Consider the following 22512-nt stretch of genomic DNA (forward strand, 5'->3'; position numbering starts at 1 on the left):
GAAATTATTTCATTCTAAGGCCTCTACTTCCAACTAAGTTTAAGGACCAAGTAAAGTTTTAAAATTAAAGAATTACCTGGCTTGCTTGCTTATTTCTCTCTCCTAGAGAGTTCTCTTTTGTCAATTTCAAGGTAGTCAGTGTGAGGCCTTGTTCAGGTTTGTGGATGAGAAACTGCTAGGGATACCAAAAGGTCAAAGGTCAGCAGGTTAAGACACATGCCTTGACCTTAAGTGTGACTTATCAGCTGTTAATACTCCGTTGGAGGTATTTCTTGGAAGATGGAGTAGGCTTCTTTGCTGGCAGTCTCGCAATGGTTTGTTTGGTCGAGTGTGTTGAAACCTTTTGACTCTCAGCCAGCGAGAAGCCTAAGCCAGACTCTTTCTCATGCCTCCTTAAACCCTCTGTCTTTTTGCCTCAGACCACGGCTTAGAGACAGCAGCTTCATGTTGTGCTTCTGCTCTTCTCTGCCCTGCTCTGGGGAGAAAGCTGGCCTCTCTCTGGCCCAGCATCCTGAAACCGCTTCCTCTAAAGAATTGCAACCAAAACCCAGTGGAGGCCTTTGTGTTTGTTGCAATTTTGTCCTTTGAGTAGAAGCATTCTTTTTGTGGTGTTGAGGAGAAGCTAATTATGCATCTTTCAATGACCAGCAATTCCTAGAATGAGGGATGATTTAGATGAAAATGATACAAACTGAGAGGTTAGTGCTCCTCTGGCAAACTAAGTACAATAGAGCTTCTAGAATTTTACCTCTAACTCTTAGCGTTGTATCTCTGAATACCTATTAAAAGCTAGGAATAGTACCCCTTCAGTTAGGGTCTAATAAGCACTCAGTGTGTGCTGGGTAGCCAGGGGAGGCAGAGCAGAGGCCAGTGAGTCAAACGCCCTACACTTGCAGAGCCTACCTGTTAGCAGGGGAACACGACAAGCAAGCAAACATGGATTGGGTTGCCATGGAAAGGAAGGGCTTAGTGAGGATGGAGCAGGCAAAGAGCCAGTGTCCTGAGCGCTGCTTGAAAGACCAGGATGGCATTTTGAAGAAAAGTGACACCTGAGCCAGGACCTGGAGGGAGGAAGGGACGGGGACATCATGGGAGGAAGGAAGGGATGAGGACATCTGGCAGGGCTGTTGCAGGAGAAGGCCCTGAGCAGGAAAGAGAATGCCTCATTGTTCGGAGAAAAAAACAAAACAAAAAAGAAAAGAGATCTCTCGGCCTCTGGGACATATAAGATTCTCTGGGGTTCTGGCGGCATTTCCGCTGTATCTCAAGAGTAGAGCTATCAGTTTCTCTCTGTTGGTGGCAAGTTGGGCTTTTATTCAATAATCTAAATCTGCTACAGAGGTACAGCCTTATCTGTAAGGATGGAGTCCACCAGTCCCAGGAACCAAGAGGTTGTTCTGACAGGAGGGAGGGGAGGTTTTCCGAGGAAGTGACATAGAGTAAGAGGCAAGTTCACGTCCGTCCCCCAGTGACAGCCCTGGCTTTTCTCTGTTTCTCTGCTCCTGCTGTTTTCCTCATTTTTTTCCTTTAGTTCAGCTCGTTTACCCAGTGAGGCCCACCTTCCTTATCCCACCTGTGATAGAGGATCCCACTCTGTGTGGGGATCACCCACTCGCTACCCTCGCCTTCTTTGTATCCAGGCAACAGTGGGTGGTGAGCACTGGGGAAGCCTTGTCACCGAGAGAAGTGAACAAGGGAAGTTGGGAAGGGAACAAGGGCTACCTGGGCCACTGGAGGACAAGAAAGCACCGATATTCTGCAAGGAAAGAGTTCCTGTCCATGTGTACAGTATCTGAGTCCTGAGTCTGCCTGGAGCTTCAGGAAAGGGTCATCCTCTTAATGCCCAATCACCAGGCCCTTCTCTTTTCCTTCTTCTATCTGGCTTAGGACTTGTATCTTGCTAAAATTCAAGGATAGTCTGGTTCAAGTCACTAAAATCTTATTACAAAAGGATGATGCTCCTCTCCTGAGGCCCAGAGGCTTCAGCTCTCAGCTGACCAATGGGGGCCTTTCCAACACACGCATGCACATACATGTGTACATACACACACACACACAAGCACGCACACACAAATATACGGTCACACATGCACACACACACGAGAGAGAGAGAGAGAGAGAGAGAGAGAGAGAGAGAGAGAGAGAGAGATATGCAAATACAGTAAGGCAATTCGTTGGGAGACTCAGCAGACCCCTCAATTCAGGCAATTAAACTGCCCTTGGAAAACTCCAGCAGTGTTCTTCTCTAAACCTGTAATCTGATGCCTTCCTAGTTACCAATGTCCACTAGGCTGAGCTCCCATCAAACCCTGGAGAATAGACCCTGAAAACAACACACTGATGAAATTCTTCTTGTATCAAAACAAGCTGTGAGGGCAGGATGCAGTTGGAGGTTGCTCTTCTTCTCTGCCTGGGCCTGGGTTACTATAGTTCACCAGGAAATTATGTGTACCCTGAGAAGGCTCCAAATCCTGCCTCAGGGAGTCCATGCTTCTGGCTTCCTTGCAGCTCCCTCTTTGTGACCAGAAGGTGGCTTCAGAACCACGTGCTGGGCCACACTGCTCATGTTGTTCCCATCAGAGCACAGGAGAGAACCCGTGCTCACCGCTTCTGGATCAGGATGAACACCCTCACGAAGACAGCCCCAGATGCCCGGCATCCAGGGTATGGTCCCTCTGCATCCTGAGGCTGAGGACCTGTGGGGACAGCTGCATGCAGAAGCCCCTTTCCCACCCTCCTTCCTCATGCACACACCGCCTCTCTGTCTCTCCTTCTTGTGGTGAGGACACACATGGAGAACACGTGACAACCTGTGAGCCCTAAGAACCTGGTCGTGTGGGAGGTGGGGAGCAGTCAGGGGTCTCCTGGCACAGACAGATGTCAGCTGCTGTGTGGGACCCAAGGGATTTAAGGGTCCCCAAGGTGGTAAGATCCTCCTCTGGCTTCCTTTCTCATTTCTGTGCTGCTGTGTGTGTCCTGCCTTTTCCTCCAGTAGGAGGAACCGCGTTCTGACCACAGGATGCCAACGTGGAAGGAGAGCGCACATGGGACCGGGTACAGTAAGAGAGCATTGCCAAGGCAAGTGGCAAGGTGGTGGCGATGCTTGGCCTAGACCCCTTGTCTTAGTTCACAGACCTGTGCCCTTTCACGGATGCTAAAGGGAAGAAAACACCTGAGCTGCACTCCTTAGCGGCACAGATTCAGTCCCTGGATGTGACTAGTAATGACCTATCAATGTCAGAGGTCAGACATGTCCTGCTTAGATGTCGCGTCATAGAAAGCGCCAGCTGCTTCATCTCTGAGGTCTTAGGTGGTCTGAACAGCACGAAGGAACCTGTGGATTTGTTCAGTCCCTGATGCCTTCCTTCTCCTGTCCATCCTCACCATCTACAGTAAGCTGTGTCTCTAGCACCATTTGGCTGAAAATTATTATAAAATTATAAATATAGAGGGAAGAAGGGTCCTTACAGAGCAGGTGGTCCCATCAACGCTGACCATTAAAAGCAGAGGCCGGTCTGAGGCCTCCGTAGCTCTATCTATGGACTGTTTCAAGGCCTGAAGATCTGAGTAGTGAACGTGGAGAGTTAGCAGATAAGCTGTAGAACTTAAGCGGAATGTTCGGTGCTCTTCACTTATTCTCCACACGGCATTAGAAACCGCTGTCCATTCATCAGGTTTCCAAGTCCAGAGTCATCTGGGTATGTCTGGTCTGTGCTATGCCCCAAGGTGACTGAACCAAATGCTCCCCCTTTAAACTGTACCCCACTCTCCAGCTCTGAGCCATGCAAAGGGGTGGGTGTGTTGCAAAGGGTACAGAGGGAGGGGCTGCCGAAGATACACTGGTGCTCTCAACTTTGACCCTGTCAGGTATAGAATTCTATTTACAGAAGGTCTCTTTCATTTGCATCTCTAGTGAAGACCATAATGTCTGTCTCTACCTCATAATGGGGAAACTGGTGCTCACTGCAGCAGGGGCCCACCCTGGGGCCAACTCCGAACCCCAAACCTGGCCCAGTTACCTGAGTCACATTCCTGGCAGGGACTACACGGGATGCAGTATTCCTGTTCCCTTTCAGGAAATGAAACAGTTGATTTTTCTTTTACACGAAAAGGAAAAATAAATACCAGATGTTTGGAAACCTAGTACAAACTCACCATGCTGGGACTTACAAGGGCATTCAGAAGGAAAGGATTTCAAGTCAGAAAATCCACAAAGCAAAAAAAGATGTTTTGAATGAAAATGCATTTTTGTCTTTCTCTCTCTCACACACACACAAACAGTATCTCATTGTTTCATCCTCAGGGAGCAGCTGTGGAGGAACTTAAGGGAGGGGACAGACACAGCATCCCATCTTTGTGCCTCATACAGACCTCAGCTTTGAGGCCAGTGTTCCCGAGCTGCGGGAGGTGTGGCATGCACGGCCATCAAAGGGCAAGGGCCTGATGGGAGCTTATAAAATGAACCGGAGACGCCAGGCACCAAAACAGGCGCCTCACTTGAAGGATTCTGTATGGGAACTGCCGTCTGCTGTCGTCTTAATAATAATAATAAAAGGTATGTACATCGTTGTAATGTTCACTTAGGACAAATATGTTTAAAATACAGGTTGCCTTGACTTTCTGTTGCCCCATTTCAGCTCAAGCGGTGAGTATGGACCGGGGGTGTTCACACTAGCCCTACAGGTCATCTCATTGTCCTCAAACTTACAAGGTAGGTGCTACCGGCAAATTTCAGGTGACAAGTCAGAGGGTAGGTAAGCCTATGCTTGTCCTGATGTCTCCTCCTGCCCTCCAACCTCCCCCTACCCAAAGGGGACATGAGAAGCTGCCTGTGTGCCAAGCAGCACCAGATGAATTCTCTAGAGGGATTCAGCTGCTCCTGACGGTAAGATCAACTGAAAACTGGGACTGATTGTGTGAGCAGAGTACTAAACATGAAACCGTTTTGCTTAGATATGGGATTTGCTGGGTGTAGTGGTTTAACCGTTTAACCCTCATGCTAGAAGACATCACAAACTGTAGGACAGTCTGGACTATGTAGAAAAAAAGGAAAGGAGAGGGGAGGGGAGGGGAGGGAGTGGAAAAATGCAGTTCTTGTTTGATTCGAAAGTTACATGGGTTTGGTTGTTTTTAAGATCTAATCACCCACGGAAATATTTTATTATGCCATATGAAACCTCAGACTCTAGTTAGTGCCCCCAGCTTCTTGAGGTCAGGGACTGTGGCTACAGGGACACGCAGGCTCTTGGAGAACTGGGTTCAAGTTCTGGCCTTACAAGAGGTCTGCAAATTAAGCTGAACCATTGACCTTACAGAAAACTCAATCAGTTTCAGCACAGGTGGCTCCTGGATGGGACGCTGGGGCCTCGGTATAGATCCCATAGTAGGTACCGAGGCCAGAGCTTCCAAGGAGAGCCTCAGCATGTTTGATGATGGGTACCCACCGTCAGTGCCTACCCAGAGTGCACTGCAGGCTTGGAAGAATTACCTCTAAGTTATTTAATAGTCAGTTGAAATTATAGCTAAGCTTATTTCTCAAGGTAAATTCACCAAGATGAGCTCCCTGCAATATTAGACAATAAGAAGACACGCGTTGTAAACCGTGCATCTTTGACCCAGAGTTATGCAGCCCTCCAATACCATGCTCTGTCAGTGTTAGGTGAATCTGAATGGAAGGAGCATGGAACATTAGCATCTCCCCTCTCGAGGACTTCTAGCTATAGGAAGAAAACTCCAACAGCCAGACAGCATCTCTGGAAGCCATGTAGTCAAGGGGAGTGAGCCATGCTCTGACTCCTCCCACAGAACTCATGGTATGTTTCAGGCCACAAGAGAACATCTTGTCATAAGACATTGTCAGAGCTAGACATGTGGCTGACTAGTTGTTGCATGGTGAGGCAGGGTTCATCAGGTCTCACAGGAAAGCATTCAGGGAAAGGGATGAACACAGAAGGGAGCATGACTGAGAGGCTATGGATGGAGAGCTGGTCCTGTCATGGTCCTGCTCCTTTCCAGGCCTCAGTTTCCCCACTGTACACCTGGCAAGGGTGAGGTGGGGGCTGTGTAGTTGTTCTCTAAGGTCCTATCCATTTGGAAACGCAGTAGAGCGTACATCCTATGTGCCACACATAAAGTCGGGTGCTTGGGAAAGACCAGTGGGTCAGGCCTGTTGGGCAGAGTTACGAAAATTCCGAGAGCGCTGGAGAATGGGTGCAAAGTTTTGTGAGTTTAGGCTGGGCTTCTACAAACACTCCACCTCCCGAAATGTTAAAACACAGATGTTGTGTACATAGTAAGGGGGCCTTCAAGAACTAAAGATGGTGGTCCCTCCACAGATTTGCTCAAGAGAGCTTCAGCAGCCACCCCTCCCCATCCCGCCCCAGCTGGCAGCTCTTGCTCCTTACATAACTGTTCTTTTGAAAACCAGGCAACAAAGCCTTCAGAAAAGAAGCTATTGATTATTAAAGTTATTTGGAGGTTGAAAGACTCGTAATGAAGTGGTTATAATTATTCCTGTTATGACACATCCTTTTCAGGGCTAGGATCTGAGAACATTTTGCTTGCATTGACTCAGTCACCTTCATCTCGGAGAGAAAGGCAGCGAGCTGGAAATAGCTCGTGTGCAGGGAGAGACAAAGAGTCATGGAAAGGGAACAGAGGGAAGGCAAGTTGGGGGGAAAGAGGCAGAGAGGAGCCCAAAGTGGCCAGCCATAGCCTGCAAGGACAGCCGTTGCAATCTATCCATTGTCCCTGCCCGGAGACAGCTGTGGTCACCAGAAGACCTCTGTACTGAAATGATACTGTGTTCTTCCACATCAGCGGACGGGCCTTCTCTGGTGAAATGCACACCCTCTGTGGAAAAACACCCTCGGCGAATGGGAAAACACTTGGGAAATACAATCCTGCTTCTGTTTTTCATAATAACAATGCTAGTATTTAGCTGAGCAAAGAGGCTCATGTTTGTAATTCCCAGCACTCATGAGGCAGAGGCAGGAAGATCTCTGTGAGTTCAAGACCAGCCCAATCTAAAAAGCAAGTTCCAGTCTAAGCAGGGCTAATAGTGAGAGGCTGTCTCAAAATAAATAAATAAGTAGGTAGATAAATAGATAGATAAATGAAGAAATAAATAAATAACGAATAGCTATATATATTGAGTACCTGCTTGGTGTCAGCCCCTCCCTCTTTCTGGGGAGGTGTCTTACGTCATTATAGCTGGTCTTGAATTGGTGACCTCCAGAACTGTCCCACCTAAGTCTCTCCTGGCTTTATTTTATCCCATGAGATAGACATGACTATTAGTCCCACTTTAGAAACCAAGAAGCAAAGGTCTGACTTGCACAGGTACACTTAGTAGGTGGCAGAGCCAGAACTGGAAACCCATTTGAATAACGCTGGGTCTCCATATGCTGCTCTTGGCTAGGGTTCCCAGACCAAGCATGGGTTGATAGGGCAGCCCAGCAAGACACACAGGATGAAGTGTGGGGGTCCTGGCAGCATTCCTTCATGAATCTGATAGGACAGTTAATTTGTGCATGATTTGGATCTGAGCTTTGTTTCTTCATTCATAGTATGACCTTTGACTGTTAGGTGCACCTCTTTGTCTGATCCCTGTAGACACATTGTTTTTGTTCCAGAAACAAATACCTACTGAACCTGACATTTTCAAGAGTCTGGGATGAGGCCGGGCGGTGGTGGCGCACGCCTGTAATCCCAGCACTTGGGAGGCAGAGACTGGCGGATCTCTGTGAGTTCGAGACCAGCCTGGTCTACCAAGGGAGTTCCAGGACAGGCTCCAAAGCCACAGAGAAACCCGGTCTCAGAAAACCAAAAAAAAAAAAAAAAAGAGTCTGGGATGATTCTGAGGAGAACTGGACAGTGTGCCCACCCTGGAGAAATATTCAGTGGGGGTGGGAGGGTGCAGGTCCATGGAGGAGACTAATCCAGATGCTCTCAAAGAGGCCAACGCTCTGAGGTGATGGTCTCACTGTGACTGGACCGCCAGCCTGGCAGCAGCTGCAAGATGCAGCTCCTCAGTGCTGAGGAGAATGCCGGCTGACAGACCAGGCCCTCAAGGACTCTCCATCCTCATGAGACCCAGACACATCCAGCTGCCTTATTTCTCCCCAGGCCTCTCCTGAAGCCACCCAGACCCGAGATGGTGACCATGCTGTTGCTCCTAGCTACACTGGCAAGCCTCTTCACTGCAGCCAAGGGACAAAGTTTCCATCTTGGGAAATGCCCCTCTCCTCCGGTGCAAGAGAATTTTGATGTAAAAAAGGTGTGGTAACTCAAACTTCTCCTTTGTTTTGAGCATGCTGAGGGTTATTTTATTCTTTAATCTCCCTCCAAAGCAAGCCTTGGGGAGGTGTGGAGGTCTCTGCGGCGACAGGCCAGCGGGGTTACAATCCGTGTGAGGCAAGGAGAAAATCGGTTCAAGACGACTCAGTAGCCAGCATTGGTTCAGACTTCTAGAGTCTGACCCCAGGCTGTTTACTTTAATTATATTTAAGTACAGTGTAACTTGGAAAAAAATTTCCTGATTTAACACAATCCCGTGTGCACAAAGATGCATAACTACATCGGTGCCACTTCTTCCTGAAAGATGGGCTTTGTAGATAGGCTACATGGATTATTTTAAGGGACGAGGGGAGGATCTGGTGTGGTCTCTGTCTTCCAGTTAGCCCAGAAGTTATCCTATTAGCCACCTTGGGTTCTAATTTGAGAGCTTGGGGGGAGCCTTTGGCCGTAGATAGTGTAAAGGTCACCTAGACAATTAATCACTTCTGGTCCTGGTTGCATTCCTGGTCCCTAATGCTATCTGTGAGCATATGAACCTTTGCACTCCCAACAGGGAAAGCACTTACCTTATTTTGGGTTTCCCTGCAGTAGTCTCTGAGGCCACAAAGGGGAGAGGGGGAGTCTTTGGCACCTCAGTTTGCCCTGTAGATGGATGCCAACATGCCATAGGAGCTCCCTGGCAGGGGAGAGCTGTCAGTGTGTAGGGATTGTCCCCCACATCTCTGGGAAGGTGGGGGTGAGGTCAGGGGATGTGAATAGCGGCATTGACTATGACTGGTTACTACTGTTGTCCAGAGAGGAAAGTGGAGTGTCCTCCCGTGACACAGTTGGTATACACAACCAGGTTTCCTGTCAGAGAGCTCAAGACAGGACCTGGGAAAGGCCGAAAGCCCCCCAGGGGTGTTTTCTTGTTACCTACAATATAACTAGCTCCCCATAAATGCTCCTTCTTCTTGGAATGAGTCAGAGGGATCAGCAAGAAGGTGGGCAGCAATTAGGTGACAGAACTCAGCGGCTCCCACAACTGGGGAAGACCTGGGTTCTAATCTTAAAGCCCCTTCTCTTTAAAAGGTTTTGGTTGATTTTAGGGAGCAGCACACTTGGCTTGAGAACTTATCAGTCACGGTGGGTGCTGGAAGTGCTAGAGGGTAGGGTGAAAGAGCTTAGAGAGTAGAAGGGAAGAATCAATCAAGCGGCAGGCAGAGCCCAAGTTAGGAAGGAAAGACCTCACGCTAAGGTCTACACTGACATTCTTCATTAATATCTTAAGAATTTTCTCTAATTGTGTCAACCTGGAACCCCCCCCCCACTAAACCACCCCCCAAAATCAAAAAATAAAAGCAAACAAAAAACAAGTTTATGATAATATCTAGGGAATTTGAGTTAGATTTTAATCTGGGAGTAAAAATGCCAAAGTATCCTGGAAATTATAACTGATATCTTCACTTCCAAACATCCTTTGAGAACTGAAGCAAAATGTTTTGAAAAGATGTTCGTGTGTGTGTGTGTGTGTGTGTGTGTGTGTGTGTGTGTGTGTGTGAACTTGCGGAAGTGAGAAGGCGCCTATGCAGAGTGCTGGGTCCCCTGGAGCTGAACTTACAGGCAGCTGGGAGCTGTCCCATGTGTAGGCCAGGACTTGAACTCCTCTTCAGGAGCAGCAAGGGCTCTTAACTGCAGAGCCATCTCTCCAGTCCTAAAGCAGATTTTTTTTTTAAGGCAAATATTGGATTGATTAGTTTATATAGCATTTTGCTGACTTGTTCAAAAAGGTTTTTATTTCAAGGATTTTTAATCTATTCACTGTTATGCAGCCATCATTAAAATCAGTTTTAGAAGACTTTCATTGTCTTCTAAAGAAGCCACAAACTTGCTAACGGTCTCTCTAGCCACACTACTCAGACTTTTCACCGCTGGGACAAACCGAGAGAAACAACTCGAAAGAGGGAAGATGGGTTCTGGGGTCTGTTTTCAGTGATTTCGGTCCATGGTTCATTCAGCCCGCAGGCTTATGGGGAGCAGAACCTCACAGGGCACATAGTTCAGAAGGCTGCTTAGCTTATGGCGGCCAGTAAGCAGAGAGAGAAAGGAGAGCAAACAAGCCATTTCTCCCAGGCACGCACTCCCTGGCCTGCTTCCTCTAACTAACCCCTCCCACTTACACCTCCCAGTGTAGCAAATCCATCAAGGGACTAATCCATTGGTTAGGTCAGAGCCCTTGTCATCCTATGACTTCCTTAAAAGTCTCACCTCTGAACTCTACTCACATCAGGACCAACCCTCCGACCTGAGGAGAAGCTTCACACCCAAACCAGAACACTCCTTTTCTTCCCAACTCCACCGTACCCACATGACCAATATTTTCCTTTCTGTCAATATGAATTTGTCTATGGGATATGCAATGCTAGCTTTTGTGGCTGAAGGAAATGTTTTCAAGGTTCACCTGTTTGCAGAGTGCGTCAACATTCCATTCCTTCTGTTGCCAAATGATGCAGGCATGGTGCTACAGTTATTGGTCCTTATCATTTGAGTTGTTTTACTTTTTTGCTATAGAAATGCTGCAGCTGCAGATATGCAGACTTGGGGCTTTTTTGGAAGAGAGGGGTGTGTGTTTTCAGTTCCTTGGGGAATACATGAAGTACGGTTGTGGATGTGGTAACTCCGTGTTTAGCTTTTTGACAAGCTGTTGGACCATCTTGGAACACTGGCACCATTGCACGTTCTCACAGGCAGCCTCTAACATTACGTTCCTCACATCTCCACTGGTGGTTGTTATCGTCGTCCTCCTTTATTATAGGTGTCAGAGTGGTATTAAATAGCACCATCCCCATTTCTTAAGTGCTGATGATTATCTTTTCATGTGCTTATGAGCCACGTGTCAATCTTCCATTTGAATCTCTTGCACTTAAAAAAAATGGGTTAAAAAATAAAGCTGGGCATGGTGCATGCCTTTAATCCAAGCACTTGGGAGGCAGAGGCAGGTAGATCTCTGTGAGTCTGAGGCCAGCCTGTCTTGAATCATCCCCCCCCACACACACCTCAAACCTTTTCATTGTTGATACCCAAATCCTCTTCCTTTAAGCTAGATGCAGATCTTTTCCAGATATGTTAAAAAATAGTTTATCCTGTTTTGGTGATTGGAAGCCACTTGTTCATTTTCTGGCTGTCCAGACTCCTGAAATAATCACACAGAAATTATATTATTTAAATCACTGCTTGGCCAACTACTTTAAGCGTATTGCTAGCTAGCTCTTATATCTTTGGTTAACCCATTTCTATTAATCTGTGTAGCGCCATGTGGCTGTGGTTTACCGGCAAGGTTCCAGAGCATCTGTCTGCAGCTACATGGCTTCTCCCTGACCTCTTTTTTCTCCCAGCATTCAGTTTAGTTTTCTTGCCTAGCTCTATTCTGCTGAAACAGATTTATTTATTAACCAATAAAAGCAACACATAGGCAGAAGGATTTTCCGTACCACTGTTTGATGGATGTTGTTGTTTTACTCTAACCCCACAATGGAATGACAAAATGTTGTTGGTTGTATTTACCCTTTGTTCTTTTGGGGTGCCTGCCATCCTGCTCCCAAAGAAATTAATTACACATGGAGTCTTATTCTTTCTTATGAATGTCTGGCCTTAGCTTGGCTTATGTCTAGTCAGATTGTCTTAACTTAAATTATCGCATCTACCTTTTGTCTCTGGGCTTTTCTCTATTCTGTATACCTTTCTTTACTCTTACTCCATGGCTGGCTTTGTAGCTGGGTAGCTAGCCCCTTGTGTTTTCCTCTCCTTTTCTTGTTCCTTCTTTTTGAACCCTCTTTCCGGATTTCTCCTCCTATTTGTTCTCTCTGCCCAGCTATAGGCTATTCAGCTCTTTCTTTATTAGACCAACTAGGTATTTTAGACAGGCAAAGTATCACAGCTTCACAGAGTTAAACAAATGCAACATAAAAGAATACAACACATCTTTGCATCATTAAAACAAATGTTCCACAGCACAAACAAATATAACACATCATAAAATAATATTCCACAACAGATGGAACATTTTCCTTTATCTATATACCCTTTGAAGCATGAGGGATTTTTATATCAATCAAATCCAATTTGTCCGTGTTTTCACTTTGGGGTCGGCCCTACAAACTTAAGTACCTAATTAGTAAGTATCCCATTAGCTCAGTAGGTAGCATTTAGTCTCATCCCTAGAGAAGCATTGCCTAACGCAAGGCTATAAAGATGTACACCTCTATGTTCTTCTCTGAGTTTTATAGTTTAAGCCCTTGCATTTAAGCCTTTGGTCCATTTTAAGTTACATTTGTGTCATAGGAACATCCATCTCCATCTGTATGTCTTCCCCGTTGTTCCAGCACCATTCTCCATTGAGACAGAAAAAGACCAGTCTTCACTGATAGTCTTAGTATGCATAGCAAAAATCAGTTGATTGTGGTTATCAAATTTTATTTTCACCACCACCTCAATTCTATTCCAGGTGTATGTCTATATTTACTCCATATTTGATTGCTACGTATTTGTCATAAGTTTCTAATCAAAATGTAGGAGTCCTCCAACTTTAGTCCTATATTCTTTGTCTCTTGAATTTTCATATGAATTTTATGATCAGCTTGTCCATTTCTGCAGAGGATATAAGGAGCAATTGATTTCTAAAGTATTGCCATCCTAGCCCTTTCTGTTTATAAGCTATCTTTTTAGCTAATTTTTGTTGTTGTTGTTGTTTTTTTGAGACAGGATTTTTTGTGTAACAGTCCTGGCTGTCCTGGAACTCACTCTGTAGACCAGGCTGGCCTTGAACTCAGAGATCTGACTGCCTCTGCTTCCCAAGTGCTGGGATTAAAGGCATGTACCACCACTGGTCAGCATCTATTTACCTTTTTGTCTTACCATTATTTTGCAGTTTTCAAAATACAAGTTCCTACATATCTGTAGTTAAATTTATTCCTAAATATTTTTGTTCTTTTTATGTTATTGTAAATGGAATTTCTTAATTTCATTGGCAGATTTTTTTCATCCCTTGTATAGAAACATTTTTGTTTATTGATTTTGCATTTTTTAAATTTGCAGTACTCATTATTTTAATAGTATGTGTCTGTGGGGTTTTGTTGTTTGTTTTTAAGATTCCTTAGCGAGACTGGAGATAGAGCTTAGTTGCACAAAATCAAGTCTGACTTCCATTTCCAAATAAACTAAGCATGGTCACACACATCTCTAATCTAGGATGAAGGCAAGAACATTCAAAATTCCAATTCCTCCAAAACATTTTCTTAGGGCTTTGTGTATACAGTAATAGATCATCTGCAAATAAAGATGATTTTGCATCTTTTCCAGTTTTCTTTTTCAGATACCAAATTGCCCTTGTATAGAAATTGCAATGAGAAAGATTTGCAGAGCAATATGGAATCATGAAGGAACACAACATGACAATCTCTTACCTCTGAGTTTCATTGTTTCAGGAAAGTCCTTGCTCATAATGGTGGATCATTCAAGTCGCTTGAGCAGTTAAGAACTATGTTAAACATATCATAAAATGGGGACTTTTCCAAGGGTGCTTATAAAACTCATTAGCCTGCTTTTTGGATTCTGCCAGTGAAGGTCAAGTTCAATGGGGTTGTTTGTTGTTGTTGTGGCTTTGGTTGTTTGTTTGAGCAGGATTTCCTATAGCACAGGCTGGCCTTGAACTTTTCACATCTGGTGCTGACCTTGGGTTCCTGATTTTCTGGTTTGTGCACCTCCTAGGTTCTGGGATTAGAGGCCTCTGCTAAATTGCAGTGTTTTTAATGGACTGTGGGGGTTTGCTAAAGGAGTGATAAACTATGGTCGAAGATTGTGAACACAGAGTCACGTGACTGAAGCAGTGCTGTCACTTGCTTCTGGATGCTTCTGGATGCTTGAAGGCAAATGTGTGCTTTACTTGCTCTGTTGAGTAGCAGATGTTTAAGTTTATAGAACAATTATAATTAATACTTTGACTAGGCAAATATACTCAAGTAGTTCGAAATGCTGAAGATGCAAAAGAGAGCTGGGCCCATCGCTCAGTGATAGCACAACTAGTTGGTATAAAGTCCTTTTAGTGCTCTGTCCCTAGAACCATTGAGAGTGGAGGTGGGGTGGACACGACCCAAATTCCAACGGTTCAAAGGAGCATCCAATGACGTTTTTCTTAGTCTCCTCAGTTTCCTACGCCAGGAGCAATCAGGAAAACCAGCATATTGTATGCCTTTTTATAGACAATGTGTACATATACAAGGAAATATGCATTAGGCTGTGGTAGCCAAAATAGCAGCTTCCAGGTGCCCGTGGCCTGTTGTCTAACCAGACTGGCTATCCAGGAGGCTGCAATTTACTCACATAAGTTATTAGAAGCAGAACATCTTCCCTAGCTGTGGTTAGCGAGAGAAAGAGATTTGAAGAAATGAGAGTCAATCAGGGGGCACAATGGTCCTTCAAAATGGAGGACTTCTGGGTCCAGAAAGCAGGCGGCCTGTGTAACGTGGAGAAAGCGAAGATGCCCACTCTCTCAGAGCCTCGGGAAGGAGAGGAAGCCTACATCTCAGCTTTAGCCTCGTGAGGTTAGCATCAATGTCTGGCTTATGGCTCTGTAATTCAATAAATCTGTGTGGGTGAGAGTTTGTAGCTCCTCACTGCGGCAATAGAAACCCCATCCCCTAAGCTTTCGTTGTTCATGAATTCAGCTTAAGTACCCTGCACTTCAGACCCGGTTCTTTGCTCTTCACTCTTTCGATACCCTCCAGATAATTGCATATACCTCTTTTAAAAGGGGGTGTTTAAAATTTTATCTGATAGATGCACACCATCATTTAACTTGCCAGGCCCTCACTGGACTGTTTCCTGCCTTTTATTGTGACAGACAGAACTGTAACCGATAGCCTTATACACACACATCATTTTTTTTTTTTAACAACAGGAGATACACTCCCAGAAGTTAAATTGCTGATCTAAAGAGCATGTATTTTTAGTTGGTTCAATATTACCAAGCCACCCTCTATAACCAAGAGGTTACAAATCGGAACAGTAAACCAACTCCAAGCAGGAAGGCCTCACAGCCAACATGTCTGAGTTACACAAAATTCAAAGATGCCGTGTAGAATTATCAGCTGTTGGAAGTGAAAGGTATTTTTCAGGAACCAGATAATCCCTTCCCTTCTTGGAGACTAGAATTTCACACAGGTTCTGACTGCAGAGAACTCTGAGAACATCTCCAAATAAAGAGCCCTTGAGGAGTAGGCTGTGGCAAACAACCAGGACCCGCACATCCATTCACTGAGTCTCCTTTGAACCGATATCTTGCCCAGCTGGCTGGGAACAGTGCAGCCCATTTGGCCTGGTTTCCCCTGGAAAGGGCTCCGCTCTAAGACGACAATGGGAAAGAGTCAGCAGGTCCCCAGAGAGCCCCTGGGTTTTGCTCTGTTTCGTGTTGTCTGTACAGTATCTGGGAAGGTGGTACGAAATTGAGAAAATCCCAGCGAGTTTTGAGAAAGGAAACTGCAACCAAGCCAACTACTCGCAGATGGAGAACGGGAACATCAAAGTGCTAAACCAGGAGCTGAGGTGAGTGCCCCCCCCCCCCCCCCGCCCGCACAGGCCTGTTTGGGGTGGGTGACCTTGCTGTGCACTGAGGTGGGCAGGGGCAGGGAGACAGCCGGTGCCTGTGTTCTTCAAGCTAGGCACTGTGGGGCCTGCTTTCTCTTCTTTAACCAAGGCTGAGCTCCTGCTGATTACCAAACACCGAGAGACCATAGGGAGTCTACAGGAATGTAGAAAAGCCCTTGCTCTCATTGCAAAATGGAGACTCCGAAAGCAGAGGACATCAGGCTGCCTTGTGTGGCCTCCACACCAAGACAGAGAGCCCTTGGACCTCCCCACTCTTTTCTCTTTCTTCTTCTTTTGAGTCAGGCTTTTATGTAGCTTAGGCTAGCCTCCATCTCACTGTGTAGCCAAGGATGTTCTGGAATTTTTTAATCTTCCTTAGTGCTGGAATTACAAGTGTATGCCACCAAGCCTTGCCTGTGCAGTACTAATGTTAACCCAGGGCCTTTTGTATGCGTGGAAGCACCCTACCAAATGAGCCCCAGGCACCTCCTTTTCTTGCTGAGCAAGCATCAGATATACATGCTCTCTAGTTTGGGCCAACAGGATGTCTTTTAAGAAGTATGTGCCTCTGTCATTAAGTGCTCTGCACATTAATCTTCCATCCAGAACATTTTGCCCTGGCGGGCAGACATGACAAGACCCAGGACGAGGTCCTTGCTTATCCTCCAACAACCAGAGTTACACCACCAACAAACGCATTTCAGTATTTCCTATAGGCAAGGCACTCCCCCACCCCCACCTGAAAATATATTGTTTAATCCCCCATGATAAAGCAAAATAGATGCTATTATAAACCCCCTTCTGTGAGAAGACTTAGGTACAGAGAGGTTAACAACTTGCTCAGGGGCCATACAACTGACGCATAGATGAAGTCTAGATTCGGATAGGGGAAAGGGGAAGTGAAGAGAACAGAGACCAGTGGGAAAAGGCTGGGGTGAAGGGTTGTTCTTTCTGTCCTCTACAAGATATGAGGACGGTACTCAACTCCAAGAAAACAACTATGCTCAGCCCTCAAGTCACTAGGTCCACAGAGGCTCTCTGTGTCCACCATACCATCCACTAACAGCCTGGGAGCCAGAGCCCTGCCAGCTGACTGCCAGCCAGCGTAAACCAGAGAAGGAAGGAAGGCTCTTGAGGGCCCTCTGACAGAAGGAGCTCCTTTGGGAGCCCCAGGGGAGGGATGCCGGAGGGACTGACTACAGGGCTTTACATGCCTTTGCCAGGAATCTCCAAGGATTTTACAGGCCCTGTACTAGTCAGTGGTTTCCCCTCACAGTGAAATAGCACAGAAATGGTTTATTTGGGAAGTTCCGTCTAGAATCAAGGAGATTTATTCCTTGAGCCTCTGGTGGTGGAAGTATTCACCCCAGGAGGAAGGAAAGAGAAGCAGGAAGAAAATATGGTTCTACAATTCTGTTTGAAGGACCGCCCCCCCTCCCTGCAGTGACCTAAGGACCTCTCTAAGTCTCAACTCCCATGTTCACCATAACAGCACCACCCTGGGGACCAAACCTTTACCAGGTCATTTTGGGGAACATTTATCCAGACCGTAGCAGGCAGGAGAGTTCTAATGACCTCTTTTCTTTTTATTTTATTTTTGTTTTTCAAGACAGGATTTCTCAGTGTAGCCCTGGCCATCCTGGAACTCACTCGGTAGACCAGGTCCACTTGCCTCTGCCACCTGAGTGCTGGGATTAAAGGTGTACATCACCTCTGCCTGGCAGTAGGATCAATGAAATATTATGTCCCATTAGATGCCAAACCCATGAAGCCCACACACAGGGAACTGGGATTCTCAGCCTGTGTTTAAGAACTTGGGGCCCAGAAGAACTGTCCTAGAACTGGAAGAGTGAAGGGACCCAGCTTTGCTACTTGTCTGCCTGGCTCAGATCAGACTAGAATGTGCTCTTAGGTTAGCTAGTTCTGCAGCCCGGAGCAAGAGAACTACCATCCCTGGGCATTAAGTGGGGTAAAAGGAGTAAAGCTGTTACAGCAGTGTTTGGCATGGGGTAACCATCTAACAAGCATGACCTTTTATTGACTGAACTCCTGCTACTTGAACACACAGATTGGGGCTGGTAGGCAAAGGTGTCTGCTACCAAGTCGAGTCCCACAAGTATCCTCTGACCTACACACTAATGTCATGATAGGCGTGTGTGTGCACATGCATACACACTAAATGTAATACAACCACCATTTAAACAAAATACAAATGCATTTTCCCCATGAACACATTGTGCCTTCATGATCAGAGTCTGGTGTCTCAAGAACTGTTCTGGAACAAGACACAAATGATAGTGAAGAGAAGAGCCTGCTGTGTTGCTAAGTTACCATTTGCAGATGGAGACAGAGCATCTTCCAAGAGACAGCAGGACACGGTGCCTGGCCCTACGTGGTGACAGACAATGCAATCAGGACCCTGAGAGCACCTGTCCTAACCTCCCTTACCTGCTGCTTAGGATCTGGTTGCAGAGCATCCTTGTAAGTGGGTTTTTCTGTCCCTCCTGCCAGCTCTCAAATCAAGAACAGAGACTTATTATGAAAGTTCAGGTGATAGCTTAGACTTGTTTCTAACTAGCTCTTAGAACTTAAATTAACTCATTTTTATTAATCGACGTTTTACCATGTGGCTTTTACCTCTATCCCGTGTTGTGTATCCGACCTGTTCCACTATTGGCCGTTCAGCCTTTTATTAAACCAATCAGAGTAACACATGCTCACAGAGTACAAAGAGATTATTCCACAACACATCCCTCACTGCGAATCATAGCGCTAAGCTCTCGACTTCCTCACACATACTTGGCTCTCATGGTTGGCCTGCGTGACGACTGATGGGCAGGTAGCTTCTTTGCCACTCATGTGTAGACACCCCCTTCTCTGTCCTCTTCCCCAAGGCTTTCTTTCCCCTGCCCTCTGGGTTCATGGGGTCATCGGGAGTTAGCCTAAAATGGGCCAGGTCCTTGTGAAGAGTACTTACTTGGTTTCAAGACCAGAACATTTAAGATATGCCACCATTGCTGGGCGGTGATAGTGCATGCCTGTAATCCCAGCACTTTGTGAGTTCGAGGCCAGCCTGGTCTACAGAACGAGTTTCAGGACAGGCTCCCAGGCTACACAGAGAAACCCTGTATCAAAAAATATATGCCACCATTTTATGTACCACTAAGAAAGAATATCTCTCTCACTGATTAGTGCTGGGGGACCAATTATAAAGTGTGTGTTTCTTCACAATTATGTCTCTGAGAACGGGACTTGTCTCAGAACCATGTTTCCTCCTTGCCTCTGTGACAACATGCTCTGTTTTAAAATCTCCCACACTCACGGGACACCAGCTGAACTAGAGGGGTTTTAAGAACTCAGATGGGACAAATGCTAAGAGTCAAGGCAACTCAGGGCTGATGGGAAGTGCCTCCAGTCCCCTTCCTGTTTTGCATTATTTTCAGGGCTCTAGTTCCCCATCCTTTGTTTCTTTGTCATCCTCTCCTCTGTGAAGAGACAACCTTGTAGAGGGTTATTTTGTTTATTTTCCCATTCCCCTTTATTCCCTCTCTTTGAAGCCTAGGAACAGGAAGTGCCTGAAAAGCGAAAGGCAAACAGTCCAAAAGCCAGTATTGAAATGCCAGGGCCTAGCATAGAACACAGCCCTGGGCTTTGTCACAGGGGCTTCTTGTCCACAAGTGCTGTCTTCCTCCCCTGAGTCTCAGGCAGTCACAGAAGGAAGAGCAGGGTCCAGAGCCAGGTCTGGTTGGCTTTTCAAGAGCCCCTTACACCAGATACCACTATGTTGGCTGCCAGAGCCCTTAGGTATGAAGCTTGACTTTCATTGATTCTTTTTGCTTTTCAATTACGTGTTTTTTCTTTCCTTCCTATATCTCTTTTCCTTTCCTTTTCTTGTTCTCCCTCCCTCCCTCCCTCCCCTCCCTCTCTCTTTCCACTCACTTTAGACCTGATGGAACCGTGAATCAAGTTGAAGGTGAAGCCACACAGAGCAACCTCTCAGAGCCAGCCAAGCTGGGAGTCAAGTTTTTTGAGTGTAAGTATCCACTTCCCTCAGGGAGCTTCAGGGATGGGGCTTCTGTAGATAGAAAGCTGGAGCCCTGTGTTCCGACACATCCGAGAGCTGTCTTCAGGGTTCAATTTAATGCACAATTATCTTCTGTGCACCCACCGTATGCTGTTCCCCGGAGTAGGCCCTGATGATGGGCTAGACAGAGCTGACCATGTCCTTACAGCCTGACACATCCCAGTGGACATTGAAGAGGTACCAAGAAATTTCCTTAGCGTTCCGGGAGGCGAGGCCCACAAAGATACACAGATAGCATGAGTAGGAGACGGGATCCAGTCTGATCTCGCAGAAAGCAGAAGCCCCCACATTACCAGCTGTTAGGAGAACCATCCACATCTGTGTAAGCTTACAGACAAGAGTGACAAGCTGAGGCCTGACTCTGCCACTCTCTAGTCACTCCGTTCTGCCCTTTGACTTCTGGTCTAACCTGGAACATACAAGGCAGCAGACAGGGTAGTTAGTTTGGTTACCTCTGTAGGTAACATTGGAGAATTCATCTCAAGACCTGTAAGGTCTTCTCACCCTGGAAATGCTTGGGCGGCCCCTCTCTGTACCTATAGGGCAGACACCTAGTGACTCCCATAAAAGAAATCACTGTCCTCCTCCTGCCTGCCTTACCGGCACATTCTTAAAGCTGATAGAGGAGGGAGAACCCGACCACGTTAGTCTCTGCTTCTTCACTCGGGATGGTGGACTTGAAGCCTTGCCGTGCATTCCTGACCCTCCTGGTGAAGCAGTCTCTGTATGCACTGATGCTAGTGCAGCCGTCAGCCCAAGGAGGCCGGCCGAGTCCCTGCTCATATCGTGTGCCTTTTCCATGCGGCTGTCGGGGGAGGGGGGCATAGAAACGGTCCTTGACTGTGGCCACGCACTAGAATCACCGGGGAGTTTTGTTGGTGGTGTTGTTTTTCAATACCAAGCGTGGTGGTACACACCTGTAATCCCAGCCCTGAGGAGTCTGAGGCAGGAGGGATACAAGCTACAAGTCAGCCCTGGCTGACGTGGCTTGGTGGATAATGCGCTTGTCGTATGAGCCTGGGGATCTGAGTTTGATCCCCGGAACCTACCTAAAGCTGAAGAGAACTAACTCCAAAAGTATTGTCCTCTGACCTCCTCGCATATGCCATGGCATGTGGCCCCGGCCATCTCATACACATACACGCACACACGCATGCACACACACGCACACGCATGCACGCACACACACGCATGCACGCACACACAGGCATACACGCACACACACACATGCACACACATGCATGCACGCACGCACGTGCGCGCGCGCACACACACACACACACACACACACTAATTTAAAAAAAAAATTAAAGAAGGCCAGTCTGAAGTTGGAGAAGGGTGGGAGGGTGGTCTTAATGTCTCTCACTGCCCCCACACGTTTCCCATGTGAAGCACCGACCTAGAATGGGTCCCCACAGTCCTGGAGAGGGGGCTCCCCTGGCCCTGGTCCTTCCTCATGTTGCTGCCTCTGGTTTCAGTGATGCCGTCTGCACCGTACTGGATCCTGGCCACCGATTATGAGAACTACGCTCTTGTCTACTCCTGCACCACCATCATCTGGCTCTTCCACGTGGATTATGCCTGGATCCTGGGAAGAAACCCTTTTCTTCCTCCAGAGACAGTAACCTACCTGAAAGATATCCTCACTTCTAATGATATCGACATCCAAAAAATGACGATCACAGATCAAGCAAACTGCCCCGACTTCCTGTAAAGGGAGGGGTAGCCACACTGGGTTACTCCTATGCTTTGCGCTCTGCGGCTCTACCCCTGCTCCTCATAAAGACAAACCAAGCAACCGTGGCAAGTACCGAGGGAAAGTTTGGCCACAGAAGCCAAGGGAGGGGACTCAGGGAAAGTTGACCCAAACCCAGCCAGACCGCACACTGTCACTCCGCTAACCCAATAATAAACATTTTGCTGATCAGCTGTGTTCACAGTGGATTCTGAGTTAGGGCTATTGTGGGAGATTCGTTAGAAGCAGATGGTGGGAAACCCTTCAGCCGTTGTGTTTCGAAAAACAATTCTGAGCTGCCCTAGTTTCAAGGTAGGAGAAAGCCTACGGCAAAGTTTGGTGAGTTGGATCCAGGGTCCCACTCCCCTGCAGCTACCCCTCTGGAGGGAAAGCTGGGAGGTTTTCATTTCTGTCTGGAGTCTTCCTTGAAGTTACTTTCTCATCAGGAAGTTTTCGGAGTGGGGCTGAATAATGAGTGTCCTGGGAGGGTCTGTGAGAAGAAGAGATTCTGTGAGGAGAAGACAAAGGAATTTTAAAAATGATACAAACATTTCTCTTTCCTCCGTTTGTGTTTGCTGAGGTCCAGTTGCATTCCAGCCATTGAAAAATCTGAGTCCCTCCCTGCCCACCCCAGAAGCTTCAGACCAGTGAGAGACACAGCAGGGTGGAGGGCACCATGGGAAATCTGAGAACATCACACCCCCTTCAAGACAGAGGGTCAAGCTTAGACAGTCTGTCTAAAAGCTTCAAGGGCATTCCCATGCCCCGGCTCCAC

The 22512-nt window shown here is 46.8% G+C and overlaps 1 protein-coding gene across 1 annotated transcript; it reads left to right on the forward strand.

Moving 5' to 3' along the window:
* The first annotated feature begins 4422 nt into the window (after nt 1-4422).
* On the forward strand, nt 4423-21929 carry Apod (apolipoprotein D). Its single transcript, XM_075967384.1, has 5 exons — nt 4423-4555; nt 8128-8278; nt 15755-15876; nt 19863-19951; nt 21481-21929. Exons 1-5 carry the CDS (start codon nt 4512-4514, stop codon nt 21714-21716), a joined length of 642 nt encoding a protein of 213 aa, XP_075823499.1. The 5' UTR covers nt 4423-4511; the 3' UTR covers nt 21717-21929.
* Nucleotides 21930-22512: the final 583 nt, after the last annotated feature.

The sequence above is a fragment of the Microtus pennsylvanicus genome, chromosome 1 (genome assembly GCF_037038515.1).
Source record: "Microtus pennsylvanicus isolate mMicPen1 chromosome 1, mMicPen1.hap1, whole genome shotgun sequence".
Taxonomy (NCBI): domain Eukaryota; kingdom Metazoa; phylum Chordata; class Mammalia; order Rodentia; family Cricetidae; genus Microtus; species Microtus pennsylvanicus.

What these genes read in the sequence shown, in the direction of transcription:
- Apod (XM_075967384.1), top strand. Translation starts at nt 4,512, where the DNA reads ATGGGAACTGCCGTCTGCTGTCGTCTTAATAATAATAATAAAAG. An exon ending in CTTAATAATAATAATAAAAG is followed by an intron (nt 4,556 to 8,127) that starts GTATGTACATCG and finishes ATTTCTCCCCAG; the next exon opens with GCCTCTCCTGAAGCCACCCA. An exon ending in GGGAGTCAAGTTTTTTGAGT is followed by an intron (nt 19,952 to 21,480) that starts GTAAGTATCCAC and finishes CTCTGGTTTCAG; the next exon opens with TGATGCCGTCTGCACCGTAC.